Genomic DNA, 23,543 nt, shown 5'->3' with positions numbered 1-23,543 from the left:
CAAAGCGCATATTGTGCAATAACTTTTGAAAAGCCATCAACACTAGGGATTAACTGGTGGAACAATGTTAGCTGTGTTCAATGAATGGAAGCGATTCCTGCTAGCGAATGATCATCATTATTGTGTTCAAACGTACAAACATAAACAAATACACATCCTAAATGTGACAGGTATCAGCTCCTTTGACTCAACAGTGCTACAACATATTTACATGGCTTTGCAGATAAGGCTATTAAGAAAATTCACTCATTTCTATATTGGCATCTAAGAGATTTGCTTGGATGGGATCATTTTTAAGAGACTTGATTAGTTCGCTGATATCGCTTAAATCTTTGAAATGCAATTCGAGCTGTTGTCATTGTGTTGCACCTTGTGACTCCTCTATCAGTCACAATCAAACAAAATGAGTCAGATAAACTGAGCAGTAAAAGTTGCAAACAAATCAAGCACGTAACTAAGGACATCAGAGGTTGAAACTCGTCAGCGAGTCACTCAATAATTATAACGGAACATCAAACAAACAAAGCTTATTTATGTATGAGAAATAAAAACGAGATTAGCTTGCCTCATCATGGAATTTGGAGCTTATCAATGGTTATTACTATCTAGAATATGAAATCAAAACATTTTCTTGATAAAGGCAGAGAGGTTTCTTCCGACAATTAGGTAGTGGCACGTCTGTATGCAGTCTTAAGATTGTCTGATTGATGAATAGTAAGAAGCATAAGTGTTTGCCCATTAATTTCATTCTCATTTGTTTTGCAATTCTTAAATCATTGTCACGGAAGTATTTCCATATCTCCGCCCAAAATTCCATGTTTTGTGAGTAATAGAAAGGACAACCAATCAAAATAGTACAGCAATTAGCTAAGCAAAGTGCTTTGCCGAAATATTCAGCTTGCAGCGCGTTAACATAGTAACATTAATGTTTACTTGGTCAGCAAGAATGCTGATGGAGCTCTAGTACTCATGCCATATCTGTTATTCATAAATGGGTGGCTAAATTAATTATGTAACCTTTGTGTTCATTACATTTCTAATGCATTTGGTACCTAAATAAGTGTGTGAGGTCACCGCACTATTCTATTCCCAGGGTTATGGAACATGTTCAAACGACACATTTTTTCTAAGGAATAATTTTTTGTTTCGAATTACAACAAGAAATAAACACGTTGTTTTATTAAAAACCAACCAATTACACGAGAGGAGTATATCAGTATCACATGAAAAAACAGGTACCCGTGCGTATACGTAATTTTTTTTTATTATTTGGTATGAAAGAGAATAGCATACATAAAACATACAAGTGAAATTAGCCCAGATTCCCAATGCAACTAAAATAAATAATAAAAAAAAACATTTAAATTTGTCAAAAATATGTAAATAGGCGATTCACAAGTTCTCCTATTCGACATGTTTCAATCAAATGTCATATTGGAGATCATGAACTCCTTTGCAATGAATGTGGGAATCTTGTGATTATTGCCCAAGTAGTTTAAGTGCATACTAGGTATTATAAACCTTTTTCGGGAACAGAAAATTTAAATATATTTAAAAACAAAATATTGTTTGAAATAACTTTGAAAAGAAAAGAAAACGATATAAAAAAGCAAAGATAAGTATTAAAAACAGATCAAAAAACAAAAATAAATATAAAAAAATTACAAAAAAGCAAAAAACAATATTAATAACAATGTTAAAAACAGTATATAAAAAAATATATAAAAATTAAGAAAAAGCAAAATAACAAACACAATATAAAACAAAAACATATAATAAACAATATAAAAAAAAAAAATATATATATAAAATAAAAAAAAGGAGTATAAGAATCAAAAAAAAAAAAACAAATGCAAAATAAAAAAGTGTGTATATACGTATACAAAATAAAATAAATAGAAAAACATTTATAAACCCAATAAAAAAGAAGTAAAAGTAAAGAATAAATACAAAAAGGAAAAACAGACAAAAAAATAAAAACAGAAAATTGCTGAAATCAAGAAAATTGGGAAATATAGCAACGAATAGAAGCAAAATTGAATAAAAAAGATAATACAAAAAAAACCAAAAAAACATAACAAAAAAAAACAACAAAAAACACGGAACAGAAAATAACAATTAAAGAATTTGCGAATTAAAGGAAATTATAAATATAGAAACGAATAGGAATGGATTTAAAAAATAAAGAAGCATATAGTAATTAAAAAAAAATTGTTAAAACTAAAAGCCAAACAAAAAATTAAGTGAACAAAGAAATAAGATTTAAATAAAAAAAATTGTATTTAATAAAAAAAAAATTATTAAAAAAAAATATTAAATTATATTAATAAATCAGTCGATCATATACATATGTCCATATATTCCTGATGATCATTTCAGATTGCAGTCGAAATATCGACCAAATTAAATATTAACGAATATAAACAGAAAATAAAAGTTGTATTCATTTTGCGAAGCCTTCTAGCTCAAAAAATCTAAAAATCAAATGAAACAAATATTTTGTTTTAAACCAAATAAAAAAGATAACGAATATATTAAAAATAAAACTATTAAACACATTAGAAGAACGAGTTAGAAAAAAAATAAAAATTTAGTGAATTAATAAATCAAAAGCTAAAAATAAACTTAACAAGTAAGGAAGGTTAAGTTCGGGTGTAACCGAACATTACATACTCAGTTGAGAGCTATGGTGACAACATAAGGGAAAATAACCATGTACAAAAATGAACCGAGGGAAACCCTGGAATGTGTTTGTATGACATGTGTATCAAACGAAAGGCATTAAAGAGTATTTTATGAGGGAGTGGGCCATAGTTCTATAGGTGGACTCCATTTAGGGATATAGCCATAAAGGTGGATCAGGGTTGACTCCAGAATGCGTTTGTACGATATGGCTATCAAATGAAAGGTGTTAATGAGCATTTTAAAAGGGAGTGGGCCTTAGTTCTATAGGTGGACGCCGTTTCGAGATATCGCCATAAAGGTGGGCCAGGGGTGACTCTAGAATTCGTTTGTGCAATATGGGTATCAAACGAAAGGAGTTAATGAGTATTTTAAGAGGGAGTGGGCCTTAGTTCTATAGGTGGACGCATTTTCGAGGTATCGCAATAAAGGTGGACCAGGGGTGACTCTAGACTTTGTTTGTACGATATGGGTATCATATGAAAGGTGTTAATGCGTATTTTTAAAAGGGAGTGGGCCTTCGTTCTATAGGCGTTCGCCTTTTCGAGATATCGCCATAAAGGTGGACCAGGGGTGACTTTAGAATTTGTTTGTATGATATGGGTATCAAATGAAAGGTGTTAATGATTATTTTAAAAGAGCGTGGGGCTTAGTTCTATAGGTCGACCCCTTTTCGAGATATCGCCATAAAGGTGGACCAGGTGTGACTCTAGAATGTGTTTGTACGATATGGGTATCAAATGAAAGGTGTTAATGAGTATTTTAAGAGGGAGTTGGCCTTAGTTCTATAGGTGGACGCCTTTTCGAGATATCGCCATAAAGATGGACCAGGTGTGACTCTAGAATGCGTTTGTACGATATGGTATCAAATGAAAGGTATTAATGAGTATTTTAAAAGGGCGTGGACCTAAGTTCTATAGATGGACGCCTTTTCGAGATATCGCCGTAAAGATGGACCAGGGGTGACTCTAGAATGCGTTTGTACGATATGGCTATCAAATGAAAGGTGTTAATGAGTATTTTAAGAGGGAGTGGGCCTTTCTGGACCAGGGGTGACTCTAGACTTTGTTTGTACGATATGGGTATCAAATGAAAGGTGTTAATGAGTATTTTTAAAAGGGAGTGGGCCTTCGTTGTATAGGTGTTCGCCTTTTCGAAATATCGCCATAAAGGTGGCCCAGGGGTGCCTCTAGAATGAGTTTGTACGATATGGGTATCAAATTAAAGGTATTAATGAGAGTTTTAAAAGGGAGTGGTGGTAGTTGTATATGTGAAGGCGTTTTCCAGATATCGACCAAAATGTGGACCAGGGTGACCCAGAACATCATCTGTTGGATACCGCTAATTTATTTATATATGTAATACCTGCCAAGATTTTAAGGGTTTTTTATTTCGCCCTGCAGAACTTTTTCATTTTCTTCTACTTAATATGGTAGGTGTCACAACCATTTTATAAAGTTTTTTCTAAAGTTATATTTCGCGTCAATAAAACAATCCAATTACCTTACCATGTTTCATTCCTTTTTTCGTATTTGGTATAGAATTATGGCATTTTTTTCAATTGTCGTAATTTTCGATATCGAAAAAGTGGGCGTGGTCATAGTCGGATTTCGTTCATTTTTCATACCAAGATAAAGTGAGTTCAGATAAGTACGTGAACTGAGTTTAGTAAAGATATATCGATTTTTGCTGAAGTTATCGTGTTAACGGCCATGCGGAAGGACAGACGGACGACTGTGTATAAAAACTGGGCGTGGCATTAACCGATTTCGCCCATTTTCACAGAAAACAGTTAACGCCATAAAATCTATGCCTCTACCAAATTTCAAAAGGATTGGTTAATTTTTGTTCGACTTAAGGCGTTAAAAGTATCCTAGACAAATTAAATGAAAAAGGGCGGAGCCACGCCCATTTTTAAATTTTCTTTTATTTTTGTATTTTGTTGCACCATATCATTACTGGAGTTGAATCTTGACATAATTTACTTATATACTGTAAAGATATTAAATTTTTTATTAAAATTTTACTTAAAAAAAAAAATTTTTTTTTAAAGTGGTCGTGGTCCTTCTCCGATTTTGCTAATTTTTATTAAGCGTACATATAGTAATAAGTGTAACGTTCCTGCCAAATTTCATCATGATATCTTCAACGACTGCCAAATTACAGCTTGCAAAAGTTTTAAATTACCTTCTTTTAAAAGTGGGCGGTGCCACGCCCATTGTCCAAAATTTTACTAATTTTCTATTTTGCGTCATAAGTTCAACTCATCTACCAAGTTTCGTCGCTTTATCGGTCTTTTGTAATGAATTATCGCACTTTTTCGGTTTTTCGAAATTTTCGATATCGAAAAAGTGGGCGTGGTTATAGTCCGATATCGTTCATTTTAAATAGCGATCTGAGATGAGTGCTCAGGAATCTACATACCAAATTTCATCAAGATACCTCACAATTTACTCAAGTTATCGTGTTAACGGACGGACGGACGGACGGACGGACGGACATGGCTCAATCAAATTTTTTTTCGATCCTGATTATTTTGATATATGGAAGTCTATATCTATCTCGATTCCTTTATACCAACTGTTATCCAATCAAACTTAATATACTCTGTGAGCTCTGCTCAACTGAGTATAAACAAGTAAGGAAGGTTAAGTTCGGGTGTAACCGAACATTACATACTCAGTTGAGAGCTATGGTGACAACATAAGGGAAAATAACCATGTAGGAAAATGAACCGAGGGAAACCCTGGAATGTGTTTGTATGACATGTGTATCAAATGAAAGGCATTAAAGAGTATTTTATGAGGGAGTGGGCCATAGTTCTATAGGTGGACGCCATTTAGGGATATAGCCATAAAGGTGGATCAGGGTTGACTCTAGAATGCGTTTGTACGATATGGGTATCAAATGAAAGGTGTTAATGAGTATTTTAAAAGGGAGTAATCCTTAGTTCCATAGGTGGACGCCGTTTCGAGATATCGCCACAAATGTGGACCAGGGGTGACTCTAGAATGTGTTTGTACGATATGGGTATCAAATTATAGGTATTAATGAGGGTTTTAAAAGGGAGTGGTGGTTGCTGTATAGGTCGGCGCCTTTTCGAGATATCGCCATAAAGGTGGACCAGGGGTGACTCTAGAATGCGTTTGTACGATATGGGTATCAAATGAAAGGTGTTAATGAGTATTTTAAAAGGGAGTAATCCTTAGTTCCATAGGTGGACGCCGTTTCGAGATATCGCTATAAAGGTCGACCAGGGGTGACCCTAGAATTTGTTTGTTCAATATGGGCATCAAACGAATGGTGTTAATGAGTATTTTAAAAGGGAGTGGGCCTTAGTTCTATAGGTGGATGCCGTTTCGAAATATCGCCAAAAAGGTGGACCAGGGGTGACTCTAGAATGTGTTTGTACGATATGGGTATCAAATTAAAGGTATTAATGAGGGTTTTAAAAGGGAGTGGTGGTTTTCGAGATATCGCCATAAAGGTGGACCAGGGGTGACTCTAGAATGCGTTTGTACGATATGGGTATCAAATGAAAGGTGTTTATGAGTATTTTAAAAGGAAGTAATCCTTAGTTCCATAGGTGGACGCCGTTTCGAGATATCGCCATAAAGGTGGACCAGGGGTGACTTTAGAATATGTTTGTACGATATGGGTATCAAATGAAAGGTTTTAATGAGTATTTTAAAAGGGCGTGGGACTTAGTTCTATAGGTGGACGCCTTTTCGAGATATCGCCATAAAGGTGGACCAGGGGTGACTCTAGAATAAGTTTGTACGATATGGGTATCAAATTAAAGGTATTATTGAGAGTTTTAAAAGTGAGTGGTGGTAGTTGTATATGTGAAGGCATTTTCCAGATATCGACCAAAATGTGGACCAGGGTGACCCAGAACATCATCTGTTGGATACCGCTAATTTATTTATATATGTAGTACCTGCCAAGATTTTAAGGGTTTTTTATTTCGCCCTGCAGAACTTTTTTAATTTTCTTCTACTTAATATGGTAGGTGTCACAACCATTTTATAAAGTTTTTTCTAAAGTTATATTTCGCGTCAATAAAACAATCCAATTTTTTCATTTTTCGTAATTTTCGATATCGAAAAAGTGGGCGTGGTCATAGTCGGATTTCGTTCATTTTTCATACCAAGATAAAGTGAGTTCAAGTAAGCACGTGAACTAAGTTCATTAAAGATATGCCGATTTTTGCTCAAGTTATCGTGTTAACGGCCATGCGGAAGGACAGACGGACGACTGTGTATAAAAACTGGGCGTGGCATCAACCGATTTCGCGCATTTTCACAGAAAACAGTTAACGTTATAAAATCTATGCCCATACCAAATTTCAAAAGGATTGGTTAGTTTTTGTTCGAATTATGGCGTTAAAAGTATCCTAGACAAATTAAATGAAAAAGGGCGGAGCCACGCCCATTTTTAAATTTTCTTTTATTTTTTTATTTTGTTGCACCATATCATTACTGGAGTTGAACGTTGACATAATTTACTTATATACTGTAAAGATATTACATTTTTTGTTAAAATTTTACTTTAAAAACAATTTTTTTTTTAAAAGTAGGCGTGGTCCTTCTCCGATTTTGCTAATTTTTATTGAGCGCACATATAGTAATAGCAGTAACGTTCCTGCCAAAGTTCATCATGATATCTTCAACGACTGCCAAATTACAGCTTGCAAAACTTCTAAATTACCTTCTTTTAAAAGTGGGCGGTGCCACGCCCATTGTCCAAAATTTTACTAATTTTCTATTCTGCGTCATAAGTTCAACTCATCTACCAAGTTTCGTCGCTTTATCTGTCTTTTGTAATGAATTATCGCACTTTTTCGGTTTTTCGAAATTTTCGATATCGAAAAAGTGGGCGTGGTTATAGTCCGATATCGTTCATTTTAAATAGCGATCTGAGATGAGTGCTCAGGAATCTACATACCAAATTTCATCAAGATACCTCAAAATTTACTCAAGTTATCGTGTTAACGGACGGACGGACGGACGGACATGGCTCAATCAAATTTTTTTTCGATCCTGATTATTTTGATATATGGAAGTCTATATCTATCTCGATTCCTTTATATATGTACAACCAACCGTTATCCAATCAAACTTAATATACTCTGTGAGCTCTGCTCAACTGAGTATAAACAAGTAAGGAAGGTTAAGTTCGGGTGTAACCGAACATTACATACTCAGTTGAGAGCTATGGTGACAACATAAGGGAAAATAACCATGTAGGAAAATGAACCGAGGGAAACCCTGGAATGTGTTTGTATGACATGTGTATCAAATGAAAGGCATTAAAGAGTATTTTATGAGGGAGTGGGCCATAGTTCTATAGGCGGACGCCATTTAGGGATATAGCCATAAAGGTGGATCAGGGTTGACTCTAGAATGCGTTTGTACGATATGGGTATCAAATGAAAGGTATTAATGAGTATTTTAAAAGGGCGTGGACCTAAGTTCTATAGATGGACGCCTTTTCGAGATATCGCCGTAAAGATGGACCAGGGGTGACTCTAGAATGCGTTTGTACGATATGGGTATCAAATGAAAGGTGTTAATGAGCATTTTAAAAGGGAGTAATCCTTAGTTCCATAGGTGGACGCCGTTTCGAGATATCGCCATAAAGGTGGACCAGGGGTGACCCTAGAATTTGTTTGCACAATATGGGCATAAAACGAAAGGTGTTAATGAGTATTTTAAAAGGGAGTGGGCCTTAGTTCTATAGGTGGACGCCGTTTCGAGATATCGCCATAAAGGTGGGCCAGGGGTGACTCTAGAATTCGTTTGTGCAATATGGGTATCAAACGAAAGGAGTTAATGAGTATTTTAAGAGGGAGTGGGCCGTAGTTCTATAGGTGGACGCATTTTCTAGGTATCGCAATAAAGGTGGACCAGGGGTGACTCTAGACTTTGTTTGTACGATATGGGTATCAAATGAAAGGTGTTAATGAGTATTTTTAAAAGGGAGTGGGCCTTCGTTTTATAGGTGTTCGCCTTTTCGAGATATAGCCATAAAGGTGGACCAGGGGTCACTTTAGAATTTGTTTGTATGATATGGGTATCAAATGAAAGGTGTTAATGATTATTTTAAAAGGGCGTGGGGCTTAGTTCTATAGGTGGACCCCTTTTCGAGATATCGCCATAAAGGTGGACCAGGGGTGACTCTAGAATTCGTTTGTGCAATATGGGTATCAAACGAAAGGAGTTAATGAGTATTTTAAGAGGGAGTGGGCCTTAGTTCTATAGGTGGACGCCTTTTCGAGATATCGCCATAAAGATGGACCAGGTGTGACTCTAGAATGCGTTTGTACGATATGGGTATCAAATGAAATGAGTATTTTAAAAGGGAGTAATCCTTAGTTCCATAGGTGGACGCCATTTCGAGATATTGCCATAAAGGTGGACCAGGGGTGACCCTAGAATTCGTTTGTGCAATATGGGTATCAAACGAAAGGAGTTAATGAGTATTTTAAGAGGGAGTGGGCCTTTCTGGACCAGGGGTGACTCTAGACTTTGTTTGTACGATATGGGTATCAAATGAAAGGTGTTAATGAGTATTTTTAAAAGGGAGTGGGCCTTCGTTCTATAGGTGTTCGCCTTTTCGAAATATCGCCATAAAGGTGGACCAGGGCTGACTCTAGAATGAGTTTGTACGATATGGGTATCAAATTAAAGGTATTAATGAGAGTTTTAAAAGGGAGTGGTGGTAGTTGTATATGTGAAGGCGTTTTCCAGATATCGACCAAAATGTGGACCAGGGTGACCCAGAACATCATCTGTTGGATACCGCTAATCTATTTATATATGTAATACCTGCCAAGATTTTAAGGGTTTTTTATTTCGCCCTGCAGAACTTTTTCATTTTCTTCTACTTAATATGGTAGGTGTCACAACCATTTTATAAAGTTTTTTCTAAAGTTATATTTCGCGTCAATAAAACAATCCAATTACCTTACCATATTTCATCCCTTTTTTCGTATTTGGTATAGAATTATGGCATTTTTTTCATTTTTCGTAATTTTCGATATGGAAAAAGTGGGCGTGGTCATAGTCGGATTTCGTTCGTTTTTCATACCAAGATAAAGATAGTTCAGATAAGTACGTGAACTGAGTTTAGTAAAGATATATCGATTTTTGCTCAAGTTATCGTGTTAACGGCCATGCGGAAGGCCAGACGGACGACTGTGTATAAAAACTGGGCGTGGCATCAACCGATTTCGCCCATTTTCACAGAAAACAGTTAAAGCCATAAAATCTATGACCCTACCAAATTTCAAAAGGATTGGTTAATTTTTGTTCGACTTATGGCGTTAAAAGTATCCTAGACAAATTAAATGAAAAAGGGCGGAGCCACGCCCATTTTTAAATTTTCTTTTATTTTTGTATTTTGTTGCACCATATCATTACTGGAGTTGAATCTTGACATAATTTACTTATATACTGTAAAGATATTAAATTTATTGTTAAAATTTTACTTTTAAAAAAATTTTTTTTTAAAGTGGGCGTGGTCCTTCTCCGATTTTGCTAATTTTTATTAAGCGTACATATAGTAACGTTAGGAACGTTACCTGCCAAATTTCATCATGATATCTTCAACGACTGCCAAATTACAGCTTGCAAAAGTTTTAAATTACCTTCTTTTAAAAGTGGGCGGTGCCACGCCCATTGTCCAAAATTTTACTAATTTTCTATTTTGCGTCATAAGTTCAACTCATCTACCAAGTTTCGTCGCTTTATCGGTCTTTTGTAATGAATTATCGCACTTTTTCGGTTTTTCGAAATTTTCGATATCGAAAAAGTGGGCGTGGTTATAGTCCGATATCGTTCATTTTAAATAGCGATCTGAGATGAGTGCTCAGGAACCTACATACCAAATTTCATCAAGATACCTCAAAATTTACTCAAGTTATCGTGTTAACGGACGGACGGACGGACGGACGGACGGACATGGCTCAATCAAATTTTTTTTCGATCCTGATTATTTTGATATATGGAAGTCTATATCTATCTCGATTCCTTTATATATGTACAACCAACCGTTATCCAATCAAACTTAATATACTCTGTGAGCTCTGCTCAACTGAGTATAAAAAGGAAGTGAAATTTTTTCTTTAAATAAAATAAAATGCAAAATAAATTATTGAAAAATTTAACTGAGAAAAAACGATATCCTGTTGGGTTCTGAAGAATTTAATTTAAAATAAATACATTAATACTTTGCCCACTTCAAAGCAAATTTGCAGTTAGCCATTAGCACCCAGATAAATTGTGGTTTAAATCAGAAGCCGCACCATAGAACAGTACTCGTAGCGCTAGGCCTATCAAAAGCTTTTGATACGGTCAACCATGGCACGTTACTGCAAGACTTGGAAGGGTCTACTCATCCCCCATGTCTTAAAAGGTGGACCGCAAATTATCTGGGTGGTCGGCAGGCATCGGTGCAATTCAGAAACGAAATATCAAAGCCAAGAAGAATTAAATAAGGGGTGCCTCAGAGTGGTGTGCTATCCCCACTTTTGTTTAATTTTTATATATCAAAACTACCTTCGCCACCAGAAGGAGTTACTATCGTTTCTTACGTCGATGACTGCACAATAATGGCCACAGGCCCGGGCCCAAAAGATCGATGAGCTTTGCAATAGAATAAACGGCTACCTCCCTGATCTCTCCAGTTTTTTCGCCTCGCGAAGCCGGCATTATCACCGACTAAATCATCCGCGACCCTATTTACAACTTGGAAGTCCCAAATGTCGACCATTTTGAACATCCACGTCGATGGCACTATGCTACCGACTGTCCTACACCCCAAAATCTTGACGTTTGATCAGGATCTACATTTTGGTGAGCACACTCAGAGAAAAACGCCGTTCTAAAATCTAGCACCACCGGACTCAATTCAAACTTTTCATGTTCTTACTTTTTTGTTCTTGAAAAACGAACGACCTGTTCTTAAAACAACAACCTTGTTCTTGAACTGACACCATTTACTTGAAAAGAGAACGGCTGGTCTTAAAATATGAACAAATGTTCTATTAATGAGAACGTTGTTCTTAAATTAAGCCCAAGAAAAAAGAAACGGTACAATTCGTGCGCACTACAATGTTAAATACAACATTTAGCGCAAGCTATCAAACATTCGTAGTGGCCCAACGGCTATGATGTTGCGATTGCGATTGTGTGGCGCGAGTTCGAACGCCGTCAAACTCTGAAATTTTTTTAAACGATTTTTTTATGTTATATTTTTTTAACTCATATTTTTCTTTCATTTCCATTCACATATGCACGGGTAATTCTCAAACTTGTTATGAAATGTTTTAAGTATATATTCAGATTACATCAATAAAAACAAGAATTACTCAATAAGAGAAGGCCATAAAAAGTGCATATTATGCATTTTTTTTTTAATTTTTGGACTTTAATAATATTTTTTTGTTATTAATATTTTTATTAAAAAAAATTATTATTAATAAAAAAAATAAATAAATTGGTACTAGTTGTAAAATTGTTTACCCCCCCCCCCCTCCCCCCCCTCGCCTCCCAAAGATAAAGCACAATCCGTTCTTGAATTGAGACCGGAGAATGTTAAATCCATCACAAATCGTTCTCAAAGCGTAAGAACGAAAGATCTTAAATCAAGCCCAAGTAGTGCTTGAAATGAGCACAGAAGGTTCACGCATCAATACCAAACTAGTCATAAAATACGAACGGTGTGCTTGGAAAAACCGTTCTTAAAACAAGCCCATCGGTCACGAGTTAAGAAAAAACGTACTTAACAGACTTTTGTCAACGAATGTTCTTAATTTTGAACTTGTTTCGTTCGTTTTAGAACGATTTTTTCTCTGAGTGCACGCAGCCGCAATTGTTCCGAAAATCCAGAACCGTAATAAAATCCTCAAATCCCTTGCTGGCAGTACTTGGGGAAAATACAAAGAAACGCTCATTACCACATACAAAGCAATTGGTCAGCCGTTTGCGTGCTACGCGTCCCCTATATGGTCGCGAAGCCTAAAAACTACCCACTGGAAGAAGATACGGGCCTGCCGAAATACTGCGCTCAGAACCGCCACGGGCTGTCTTCTTATGTCCCCAGAACACCATCTACATAATGAGGCGAGAAGGGAGAGAAATGAGATGCTAACCAAACAGTTCCTGTTGAATACCCAGAAACCTGGGCATCCCAACAGATATCTGATTGATGAGCCAGCACAGCCTAGGGACTTAAGGAGTCATCTCCGTAAGCATTTTGAGGAAATATGGCACCTGACAACTCAGCCGTATGAAGCAAAAAAACATAAGCAGGTCCTTGGTGAACTCCACAAACAGGCGTCGGACCTTTATGCCGGGAATTGCCCGGTGAATCCAGTACTAGGGGAACAGTACCCAAAACTTGCGGAAGAGGAACGCATACTCCCCAGGGAAACGCGAGTCACTCTGGCTCAACTTCGTTCTGGATACTGTAACAGGTTAAACTCTTACATATCCAGAATCAATCCCGACATACAAAATGTATGCCCGCTTGCAATGTGTCCCCACATGACACCAACCATCTCTTTAATTGTAATGTGGAACCAACGCCTCTAACACCCCTTTCATTATGGTCCACCCCTGTCGAAACAGCAAGTTTCCTGGGACTCCCGTTAGAGGATATTAATGACAATTTGTGATCGGTCGCAGCTATTAGGTGGGGCAAAACATTGCTACAACAACAACAACAACATTAATACAATTTATTGTCTAATGCAACAATATGTCCCGCCTTCATTCAAAATCTTTTTTTTTATATGAAAAGTTCAATCTAAATTGTTCAATACAAATTCTTTGCTATGTATTCGCCAAAACCATATTTGCTCTGTAATGTCAAAGTTTATCAAATAAATATCGAACAAATTAAATTTGCATTTAGGGTGGATTTTTTGGATTTTTTTTTTGTAATGGCCTAGCAATGGAAAGTTGTCTTTATAAGAGTTAGCCAAAACCACCAAATATTATTTTCGTAGGATGGCGTTTTGAGGTGCCCCCAGCCCCAAGAAGTTGAGCAAAATAATTGCGATTTTACAAAGCTCATTATTTACATATCTATTTTATTTCTTTTTTAATATACATAACTTTAGAAAAATTACATATTATAACTAAAAACGACAAATTTTAAATGGTGTTTTACAGTTTTTTTTTGATAATAGTATGTTTGTAATCAAGTGTATAAGTAAAAGTTTTACTGGCACATACTAGGCCATGAAAATCAGTAGGCTTTGAAATCAATTGTGCTAACAACAAGCGAAAGTAAATCAATGACAAAAAAAAACAAAAACAAAAAAAATTTGTGCCTACCGTCTTTTTCAAAGTTTAGTTGCGTTGGGGCACCTCTAAAAATACGATGAGTGAAATAAAAATGTTCAACCTTATTTCTGGTCTAGAAAGGCAACTTTCTGGAGGCCAACCAAAAGCGATTTCGAAAAAAAAATAAATTCACTCCATCCTAGTGCATATACATATTTAGTTGTTATTGTCAACCATGTAATTGGGAAACTTTCCAGGATACGGAAAGGATTTCCTGATTTTTAAAGTATTCAAAACATATTTTTTAACTATTATTCATTTTAAAAATATACTAGCAGACCCGGCAGACGTTGTTCTGCCCTAAATTTGGCCTATCTGCATGCTCTTTAATAAGTTTTTTCCGTCTAACTCTGCCCTACCCCTCTGCACTTTTTCCTTATCTTTTTATTCACTCCTCCTTCCGTCTTTTTCGCTTCATCACCATCTTCGTCTCCTTCTATCTCTTTATCAGCCTCCTTCTCTCTTTTCTTTTCTCTCAAGTTTTTCTCCTTCTTCATCTCTTATTGCCAGTCCCAGAGGGTGGTATGTATTTTGTTCCATTCCCGTTCCGAGTCTCAGTCCCAGTCCCACTCCGAGTCTCAGTCTCAGTCCCAGTCCTAGTCCTAACCCAGTCCCAGTCCGTCTCTGGTATACTTCCCGGAAAAAAACATCGTAAATACTAATATAGGCAAATTTATATACCAAATTTCAGTCAAATCGAATAGGACGTGTAAATAGGTATGTGGGTATTATTAGTTCATGTCTTTATTTTGTCTTCGCATGCATATTTATCAGTTTTGCCAGGTTGATGCCACTAAATCGAATATCACAATGAAAGTTACTTTAAAGCTCTCAGCAACAGCTTTCATTTGATATCCATAATATATCCATAATACACACACATTCTAGGGGTATCCGGGTCCATGTTTTGGCCTATATCTTGAGACCGTAGTCACTCAGCGGTGTAAAACTTACTCTGTACTAAAGCATACATCAACAGCTTCAATTTGATACCCGTAATGTAAAAACACATTCTATGTGTATCTGGGTCCACGTTTTGGGCTATATCTCGAGACCCTAGCCTCCCAGTTGTATGAAAATTATCCTGTACTATAGCACTCATCAACAGCTTTCATTTTATATCCATATTGTAGAAACACATTCTAGGGGTACCCGGGTCCACGTTTTGGGCTATATCTCGAGATCCTAGCCTCCCAGTTGTATGAAAATTTTCCTGTACTATAGCACTCATCAACAGCTTTCAATTGATATCCATATTGTAGAAACACATTCTAGGGGTACCCGGGTCCACGTTTTGGGCTACATCTCGAGACCCTAGCCTCCCAGTTGTATGAAAATTATCCTGTACTATAGCACTCATCAACAGCTTTCATTTGATATCCATATTGTATAAACACATTCTAGGGGTACCCGGGTCCACGTTTTGATCTCAAGACCCTAGGTACGTAGCGAAAGAAAAGGTAGACGTTGGCCGATTCTCAGGCCTACCCAATATGCTCACAATGAGAATCGGTTCGGCCGTTTCGGAGGAGTTAAGCCTCTAAAACCGTGACAGAAGAATTTTATATATTAGATTGTTTAAAATAAATATAAAATGAAATTTATTTTAAAAATATATGCCAAAAAACTATTAGGAGAGTGGGGATAAAACTCCGACGCAAAAATTTAAGAACATAGCGAGGCAAACTAAATGACCTGAGAGCAGGCTGAATTTCGCAGAGGTCGAATATAGGACTGGAAGTCCAATGCTGACCGAACAATGGTTAAATAGGTAGGTGAATGACTTGCGAACTATTACGTCTTTTTATCTACATACACTGCTACCTATTATATCCATATCTCTCCTGTGCCTCCCCATCTACCTCTCACTTTCCCTATCCTTCTCGGTTTAACTTTGATTGCCAATCGCTCTCCTTTCCCTGTCGTTCACCCTAATCACCTGATCCTATATCAGTCTCTGTATCTGCCTCTTACTAGCCCATTCAACTCACTTTTTCTTCTCGTTTCCATCCCCATCTTACTCTTCCTCTCTTGCCGACACCAACGACACCTGTTGTATACTTTCTATAACAGATAGTGGACAAAAATTTTAATAACCCATTATATTAAAATTTGCCGCATTCTTTAACAGTGATTAAATAAATAGGAAGAAAAAAATTTTCACTAAATGAAAAAATGCGATCCATAAGAAACTCGTTAAACCTTTATAATGGTGTTTAAAAGTAGAAAATTTAGGACACGCAAGTGTTGCGTTTAAAATACAAAAAAGGTGATAACAGATGAAATAAGAAAAAAATATTGATGAAAATAAATAAATAAAACAAAACTAAAAAGCAGCGATTACTTTTTGATAGAAAGCAGGATTTGCAGCGAACACAAGATATGAAAAACGTTCAGAACACCAACAGGCACACACACAAGCACACGTTATCAAATCTCTTGTCAATCTTTAATATAATAAAAAAACGAATAGGTAGCAACAATTTCCGGCAGCGCTTACAACATGCCCTCACGCCCTAACAAACTTAAATCCGACTACATGCGACCGCGGCACTACAAAAGGCGATGATGCAAATTCCATTAAAATTGGAACATTTCAAAGTTGAAGATAAAAAATTTGAGCGCCGAATAAATTGCTTTCGGATAGCCAAAAGATAGTTCAATGAAAAAAATATATATACACAAGGGTGGGTCGATTTATTAACCGATACCGCGCCATCGATTTTTCGATAGGCTTTGGGCTCAGGAAAAAAGTTACACCACGCATACCCAAAAAAATAATTTTCGAGCCTGCGAAATTTAATTTTTTTGAATTTTTTCGACTTTGATTTTTAAGGTTTTTTCCATGACCTACTTAAAAAAATTTTCGTTTGATTATAAGATTTTCATGTATACCCTGTCCGACCCAAAAATGTCCGCTAAAAACGTTGGCGATAAGAGTTTTTTGAAAAATCAAAGTCAAAAAAGTTAAAAAAAAAAATTAATTTCGCAAATACTTTTTTTTTTTTTGTTTTTTTGCAAAAACTGTTATCGCCAACGTTTTTAGCGGACATTTTTGGGTCGGACAGGGTATACATATGAAAATTTTTTTAGTAGGTCATGAAAAAACCTTAAAAATCAAAGTCGAAAGAGTCAAAAAAAATAAAATTTCGTAGGCTCGAAAATTATTTTTTTGCGTATGCGTAGTGGAACTTTTTTTCACTGAGCCCAAATCCTATCCAAAAATCGATGGCACGATATCGATTAACTTACGTCCATACAAATCGACCCACCCTAATATACATATATTTTTTTTTGTTTTCATATAAAAACAAACACAGTAAGGCAACCCATTCAAACACACAAATGCCTCATGAAGCCCGCAAACAGTGTCAACCAAGCAAACTTGTATGAAAGTTGTTATTCTTTGCGTGGCTTCTACACTCAGAGAAAAACGCCGTTCTAAAATCCAGCACCACCGGACTCAATTCAAGCTTTTCATATTCTTACTTTTTTGTCTCTTGAAAAACGAACGATCTGTTCTTAAAACAGCAACTTTGTTCTTGAACTGACACCATTTTCTTGAAAAGAGAACGGCTGGTCTTAAATTATGAACAATGTTCTTAAATTAGGTTCAAGAAAAAAGAAACGGTATAATTCGTGTGCACTAAAATGTTAAATACAACATTTGGCACGAACTACCAAGCAGTTGTAGTGGCCCAGCGGCTATGGTGTTGCGGTTGCGATCGTATGGCGCGAGTTCGATCGCCGTCAAACTCTGAAGTTTTTTAAAACAATTTTTTTATATTCTATTTTTTTAACTCTTATTTTTCATTCAGTTCCATTCAGGTAATTCTCAAACTTATTGTGAAATGTTTTAAATATACATTCAGATTACCTTCATCAAATAAGAAAGATTTCTTCTATCGTGAAATCTATGAAAAAATGCACATTATGCGTTTTTTCAAACCTTTTTGGCATTTAATAATAGTTTTTTGTTATTAATATTTCTTATTAATAACAAAAAATTATTTATTAATAAAAAATAAATAAATAAATGGGTAATAATTAAAAAATTATGTTCCTCCCACCAATGGTCAAGACCAAACCGTTCTTAAATTGAGACCGAAAAGTCTTAAATCGACCACAAATCGTTCTCGAAGCGTGAGAATGAAAAATCTGAAATCAAGCCCAAGTAGTGCTTGAAATGAGCACAGAAGGTTCACAAATCAATACCAAAGTGGTCATAAAACACGAACGGTGTGCTTGGAAAAACTGTTCTTAAAACAAGCCCATCGGTCACGAGTTAAGAAAAAACGTACTTAACAGACTTTTGTCAACGAATGTTATTAATTTTGAACTTGTTTCGTTCGTTTTAGAACGATTTTTTCTCTGAGTGTATGGTCACGAGGCATTTACGAGTTTCAATGAATTGCCTTAGTATTTGGGTATGCGTATAAAAGCTAACTTACCTCAACGGAAATAGTGAATAACGGTGCATGTACCGGTCCAGTTTGCGATTCCAGCTTATATACCAAACCATGACGAAGTTCATTCAGCATGGCAACAGTATTTTTCGGTTGTGGGACGCGCTCTTTACCAGTGCGCGGCTTCTTTTTTGGCACAACTGTGAACATAGAACAAACAAAATAAAAACAAATTTGTATTTTAAAGTAAATTTTTTAGTTGCATATAAAGGCCAATTAATTGCACTGAAAGCACAAATAAAGGAAACAAAAATGAAAAGCTTGGAGCATCATCGTTTCCGACTAAAATGGAAAGCAGTAAAAACAGAAGCAAAAAAAATAACAGTTAAAAAGAGTACAGCTGCTCTGATATTGGTTTTTATGCAATTTCACATATTGTCCAAACTAAAGCACTCAACGTTGGAGTATGCCATCACAACCCTCCCTCCCCCCACTCAGCCAATTAAAATAATGCCGGAAACGAGTAAATTTCTGCACCAATACAGTTACGAAACGATTGCATTGCAAGTGCACTTACCTGAATACTTAGAGCCTTCATAACGACGCTTCGATGGTGACTTGCGACTATAGCCATTCATATTTGGTTGATCAGTTGTTGGTAGTATCAGAGGCTGCAGGCATTTGCAATGAATTGAAAAGAAGAGAAATGAAATTTTATTTTTCCAAATTAGAGAAATTAAGTTTGATTTTGATTGAGATATGTACATATAGTTATTGGTATACACACACACAGGCATAAATAGACATACAGTTATACATAGATGCAATCAAGCTCTAGCTATTGGGACATTTAGATTAATAAACATATATATAGGTTATTTCCTGATATTTCATTTGCTGCTAGTCGATACAAACATATAATCTAACATATAGACATACACTTAATTAGATTCACCGAATGCGTAGTTGTTGTTGTTATTCGAATTTCTTCGAATGCAAGTTTTATGTGTAGGTGTAAATAAAGCAAAATGGAACGCAACAAAAATATATAAAAAAAAAGAAAGGAAACAATACTTGAGTATATTCCTGATTACGGGTCAATTCAACCGAAATTTCTGACAATTTTTATCCATGGCAACAAGATGTTGAATCAACTGCGCACAAATCGTTGATTCGTAATTGACCGTTTTAGTAGTCAAATGAACAAAAAAAAGTTGTTGCGACAGCTTTGTATGAAAGTACCTATGTTGCCATATAAATAAATAAATGTAAGGCGGAATAACCTCCGAAGCGATTTTAGGCCGAACGTCTCTTCCAATTTGCGTCGTGCTCCTTTTTAATTTTTCTTACAAATTGGCGGGACGGGACCTACTTGTTTTATGCCGACTCCGAACGATATCTGCAAGGCATATGAGTTTTCACTGAGAGCATTTCATGGCAGAAATTCACTCGGAGTGCTTGCCGAACACTGCCGAGGGGCGACTCCGCTTAGAAAATTTTCTTCTAATTGGAAAAGCTTGTTTCTAAAATTGTGATGTTGCTTTGCCCGGGGTGTGAACCCAGGGTATTCGGTGTGGTAGGCGGAGCACGCTACCATCACACCACAGCGGCCGCCATATAAATACGTAAATATGTGAATACATAAATACGCACGCTTGCTACATACACATACATATGAATATAGAAATGAAAATAGTAGTCACAAAACTGATTCTCAATTCTTTCAGTTGCACCACAGCTCATTCTCAATTTCTTCTCTCGCATGTAGTTGCCACACTTAATTGTTTCGAACAAAACTTGTAGAATAAATGTTTGATGTAACATTTTAAATAGAGAACTTGTAAGTTATAGAAAAGTAAAGAATCAAATCGCAGGAAGGTAATTCACCACTGGAGTAACTTTACATGTAATTCGGCAAGTTTAATTTTCGTAACACTTTAAGTTGAAACGATTCTAAAACAACTCAAACTTTTATTTTGTCGAAAACATCAACATTAAAAAAGGATGTTTTTTATTATCTTATTAAATTCGTTCGCGTGAGTGAAAACTCATAAAAACTTGAACAAAATGTTACTAACTTTGGAAAAATCCTGTTCGTTCAAGCAAAACTTTTGCAACAAGAGGGCGCAATTTTGCATTTCGCTTGGACCAGAAGTTGTAAAATTGTACCCGATAAATAGATGTCCCGGTATCGCATAATTTTTTGCACAGTAAATTCAAAAAAGGGTTTTTTCGTTTTGTATTCATAACTGAAAAACTAGTTTTTTGTTGTTTTCCCATTTTGTGTGTTTTTTCGATTTGATGGTTTTCTTATTTTGGTGTTTTTTTTTTTAATAAGTGGCTCATCGTCATAAGTACAAAGTAGAGAACGCAGTGAGCGTACAATTCTCTTTGAAATTTGCTCATGTATTGACAGTTGATCGCCGTTGAAATGACATGTAAGATCAGTTGTGTTAACAAAAAAATCAGTTAGATTGATTAGGAGTCTGTCAATTTTACAAAATTTTGTTAACTTGAGAGCGACAATTTCTCTTATGTTGAAATGACTAAACTCGGTCGAATTAACCATAATTCGATCAATTTCACCGAATCTCCGTTAAGTCAAGAACAACAGAACCGATTTGTTGATTTTACTAGCACCATTTCTTTCAGTGTAATATCAATAAGAAAAAATTTTTGTAAAGCAATATAATATAAGCATGTCTCGCTAATTAAATATACATATATATATAACATAAAAAATATACATAAAAAATATATATAAAAAATATACATCTTATATATAAATAGACAAGATGAAAAAATGTGGAACCGTTTTCTGCTAAACTATAATTATAAGATATACAAATTATATATGTATTGATAGGAAATTTTGAGGTGAAGTGTTATCCTTAAATAAAAAAATTTGAAAAATCATTTTAATATAAAAAATTTAACATAAAAGTCACACCACTACACATGCACTTATTCATACTATAGACACGCTGTATGTGTGTGTACTTGCTTTTTGTGTACTTATTGAGAATGAGTGAAGCGAAATCATTTCCAAGAGAATAACGCCGTACGAATGTAGTCTTTGTTTTTGGTTTTGTATGTTTTCTGGATATTCGAAAAATTACTGTATTTTTGTTGCTATTTTTCACAACTTTAAACTGTTAGCATCAAAAGGGGGGTTTGGCGTTCTTTCACTTTAGATGAACTTATTTAATTATCATAATTTTGTTTACAGAAGGCAAGAAAATTTCTTAATTAATATGTTAAAATTTGTGATTTTAATTATTGCATTTGCATTAAGTCCAAATATCCGTTCCTTTTCTGTCCTTCGCTGTCTTTTCCTTTCCTTTCCTTCTATTTCAGATTGATTAAATCATCACCTTCCTGCCAGAGCAATATAAAATTTCCCTATTTTGAGCATACTTATTCATTATATTACCCATCTAATGTGCCTATTGTTATATTAAAATTAGAATAAATAAATAAATATAAATTAAAATTTTAGTTAGTTTTGAACTATGTAATAGTTTTTTAAGTTTTGTTCAGTATTGAAATTGTTAAATTTAGCCATATATTAATATTAATAAAAATGTTAACGTTTTTAAATAACTCTTTTTCTTACTAAGGTAAATATCGTTAAGTATGAACAATAAAAATTGTATATATTATTTTAACTGCTTATGTGGTTGAATTTCAACCACTGGGCGAACTCTAGTATATGTATATAAAAATGCAAAAACTTGATACAATTCAAATATTACAATGAGTAAAATAATACAAAAATTTAAGGAATTAACAAAGTTTTGGCACGCTTTATATTGTCACAATGTCATATAATGTATGTATTATAACAATTTGACTTTGGGGGACACAAGATTTGCTTTGCTTTGATTTTTTAAACACACAAACATAATTAGTTATTTATTATTCCATTGAGTTATGAAACATTTTATGCATTCTTTGATTGCATCAGATACAAAATGTTAAGAGGATTCTGATATCACAAATCGAAATTACTTAAAGACATTCAGAATTAAATATTCATGACAAAACTACACATAACATTGATTCCATATAAATATAAGCAAGTCAATCTACTTACTTACAGTACTTAGGACATGATTTGAGAAATGGACACGTTGCAAATGAAAATTGTATAAACATAAATAAGTTAAATCTACGAAGAAAACATTTAGGTGGAAATGTATGATATGATTAAGAACTTTTAATAAGATTTGCTTGTCTTGATGGGGGCTAAATATACATAAGGAAAGGGAATTTAGTGTTAGTGATTATGAGATACTGTCATCTGTATTTAATTAGCGAGACACGCTCATATTGCTTCATGCAATTGTTTTTGTTATTGATATTAGAGAAACCGCCCTAGTAACCCTCGCCGTTTGTAAACTTTGCAATTTTTCTCTAATATCGATTATGGGATATATTGCCGTTACAATGCATGTAGTGCTGTTTATGAATATGTTTTATGTATGAGTATTGCCAGCTCAATGCATAGGGGATTATTAAAGGGAGTGAGCTATTATGAGTGCGGAAAATTTTCATCATAATTATTTAGTTATGTAAACTAATCAAAACGCAGTTGAAAATTTTATTGTTGCTTTGGTTTGGAATTTTTAAAAATGAAGTTTGTAGATTTCGTATTTCTGCTCTTGCAGTTATTTTGAAATATGAACGAAAAATTTGTTTTTAACGGACGTATCGCCACTTCGAATAAATGGTTTCTTGAATAAAGAGTTAGGCATACAATTTTTTTATTCTAATATATAAAATTCTTTTGTCACGGTGTTAGAGGCTTAACTCCTCCGAAACGGCTGAACCGATTCTCATGAAATTTTGTGAGCATATTGGGTAGGTCTGAGAATCGGCCAACGTCTATCTTTTTTTTCGCTACGTGCCTAGGGTCTTGGGATGAAAACGTAGACCCGGGTACCCCTAGAATGTGTTTATACAATATGGATATCAAATGAAAGCTGTTGATGAGTGCTATAGTACAGGATAATTTTCATACAACTGGGAGGCTAGGTTCTCGAGGTATAGCCCAAAACATGGACCCGGATACACCTAGAATGTGTTTATACAATATGGA

At 35.1% G+C, this 23,543-nt stretch overlaps 1 protein-coding gene across 3 annotated transcripts in view; it reads right to left on the bottom strand.

Moving 5' to 3' along the window:
• Adar (Adenosine deaminase acting on RNA) overlaps positions 1–23,543 on the bottom strand; it is a 276,010-nt gene that overhangs the window by 126,335 nt on the left and 126,132 nt on the right. For all 3 annotated transcript variants that reach the window (XM_067785366.1, XM_067785365.1, XM_067785364.1), the window contains 2 exons: positions 19,020–19,113; positions 18,488–18,642 (listed from right to left, as the gene is read on the bottom strand). In XM_067785366.1, coding sequence (XP_067641467.1) covers positions 18,488–18,642; positions 19,020–19,080 — 216 coding nt within the window. In that variant the 5' untranslated portion in view covers positions 19,081–19,113. The remainder of the gene's footprint in view (positions 1–18,487; positions 18,643–19,019; positions 19,114–23,543) is intronic.

This window comes from Eurosta solidaginis, chromosome 4 (genome assembly GCF_040869045.1).
Source record: "Eurosta solidaginis isolate ZX-2024a chromosome 4, ASM4086904v1, whole genome shotgun sequence".
Classification (NCBI taxonomy): Eukaryota; Metazoa; Arthropoda; class Insecta; order Diptera; family Tephritidae; genus Eurosta; species Eurosta solidaginis.
This window is presented reverse-complemented; position numbering and strand designations above follow the sequence as displayed.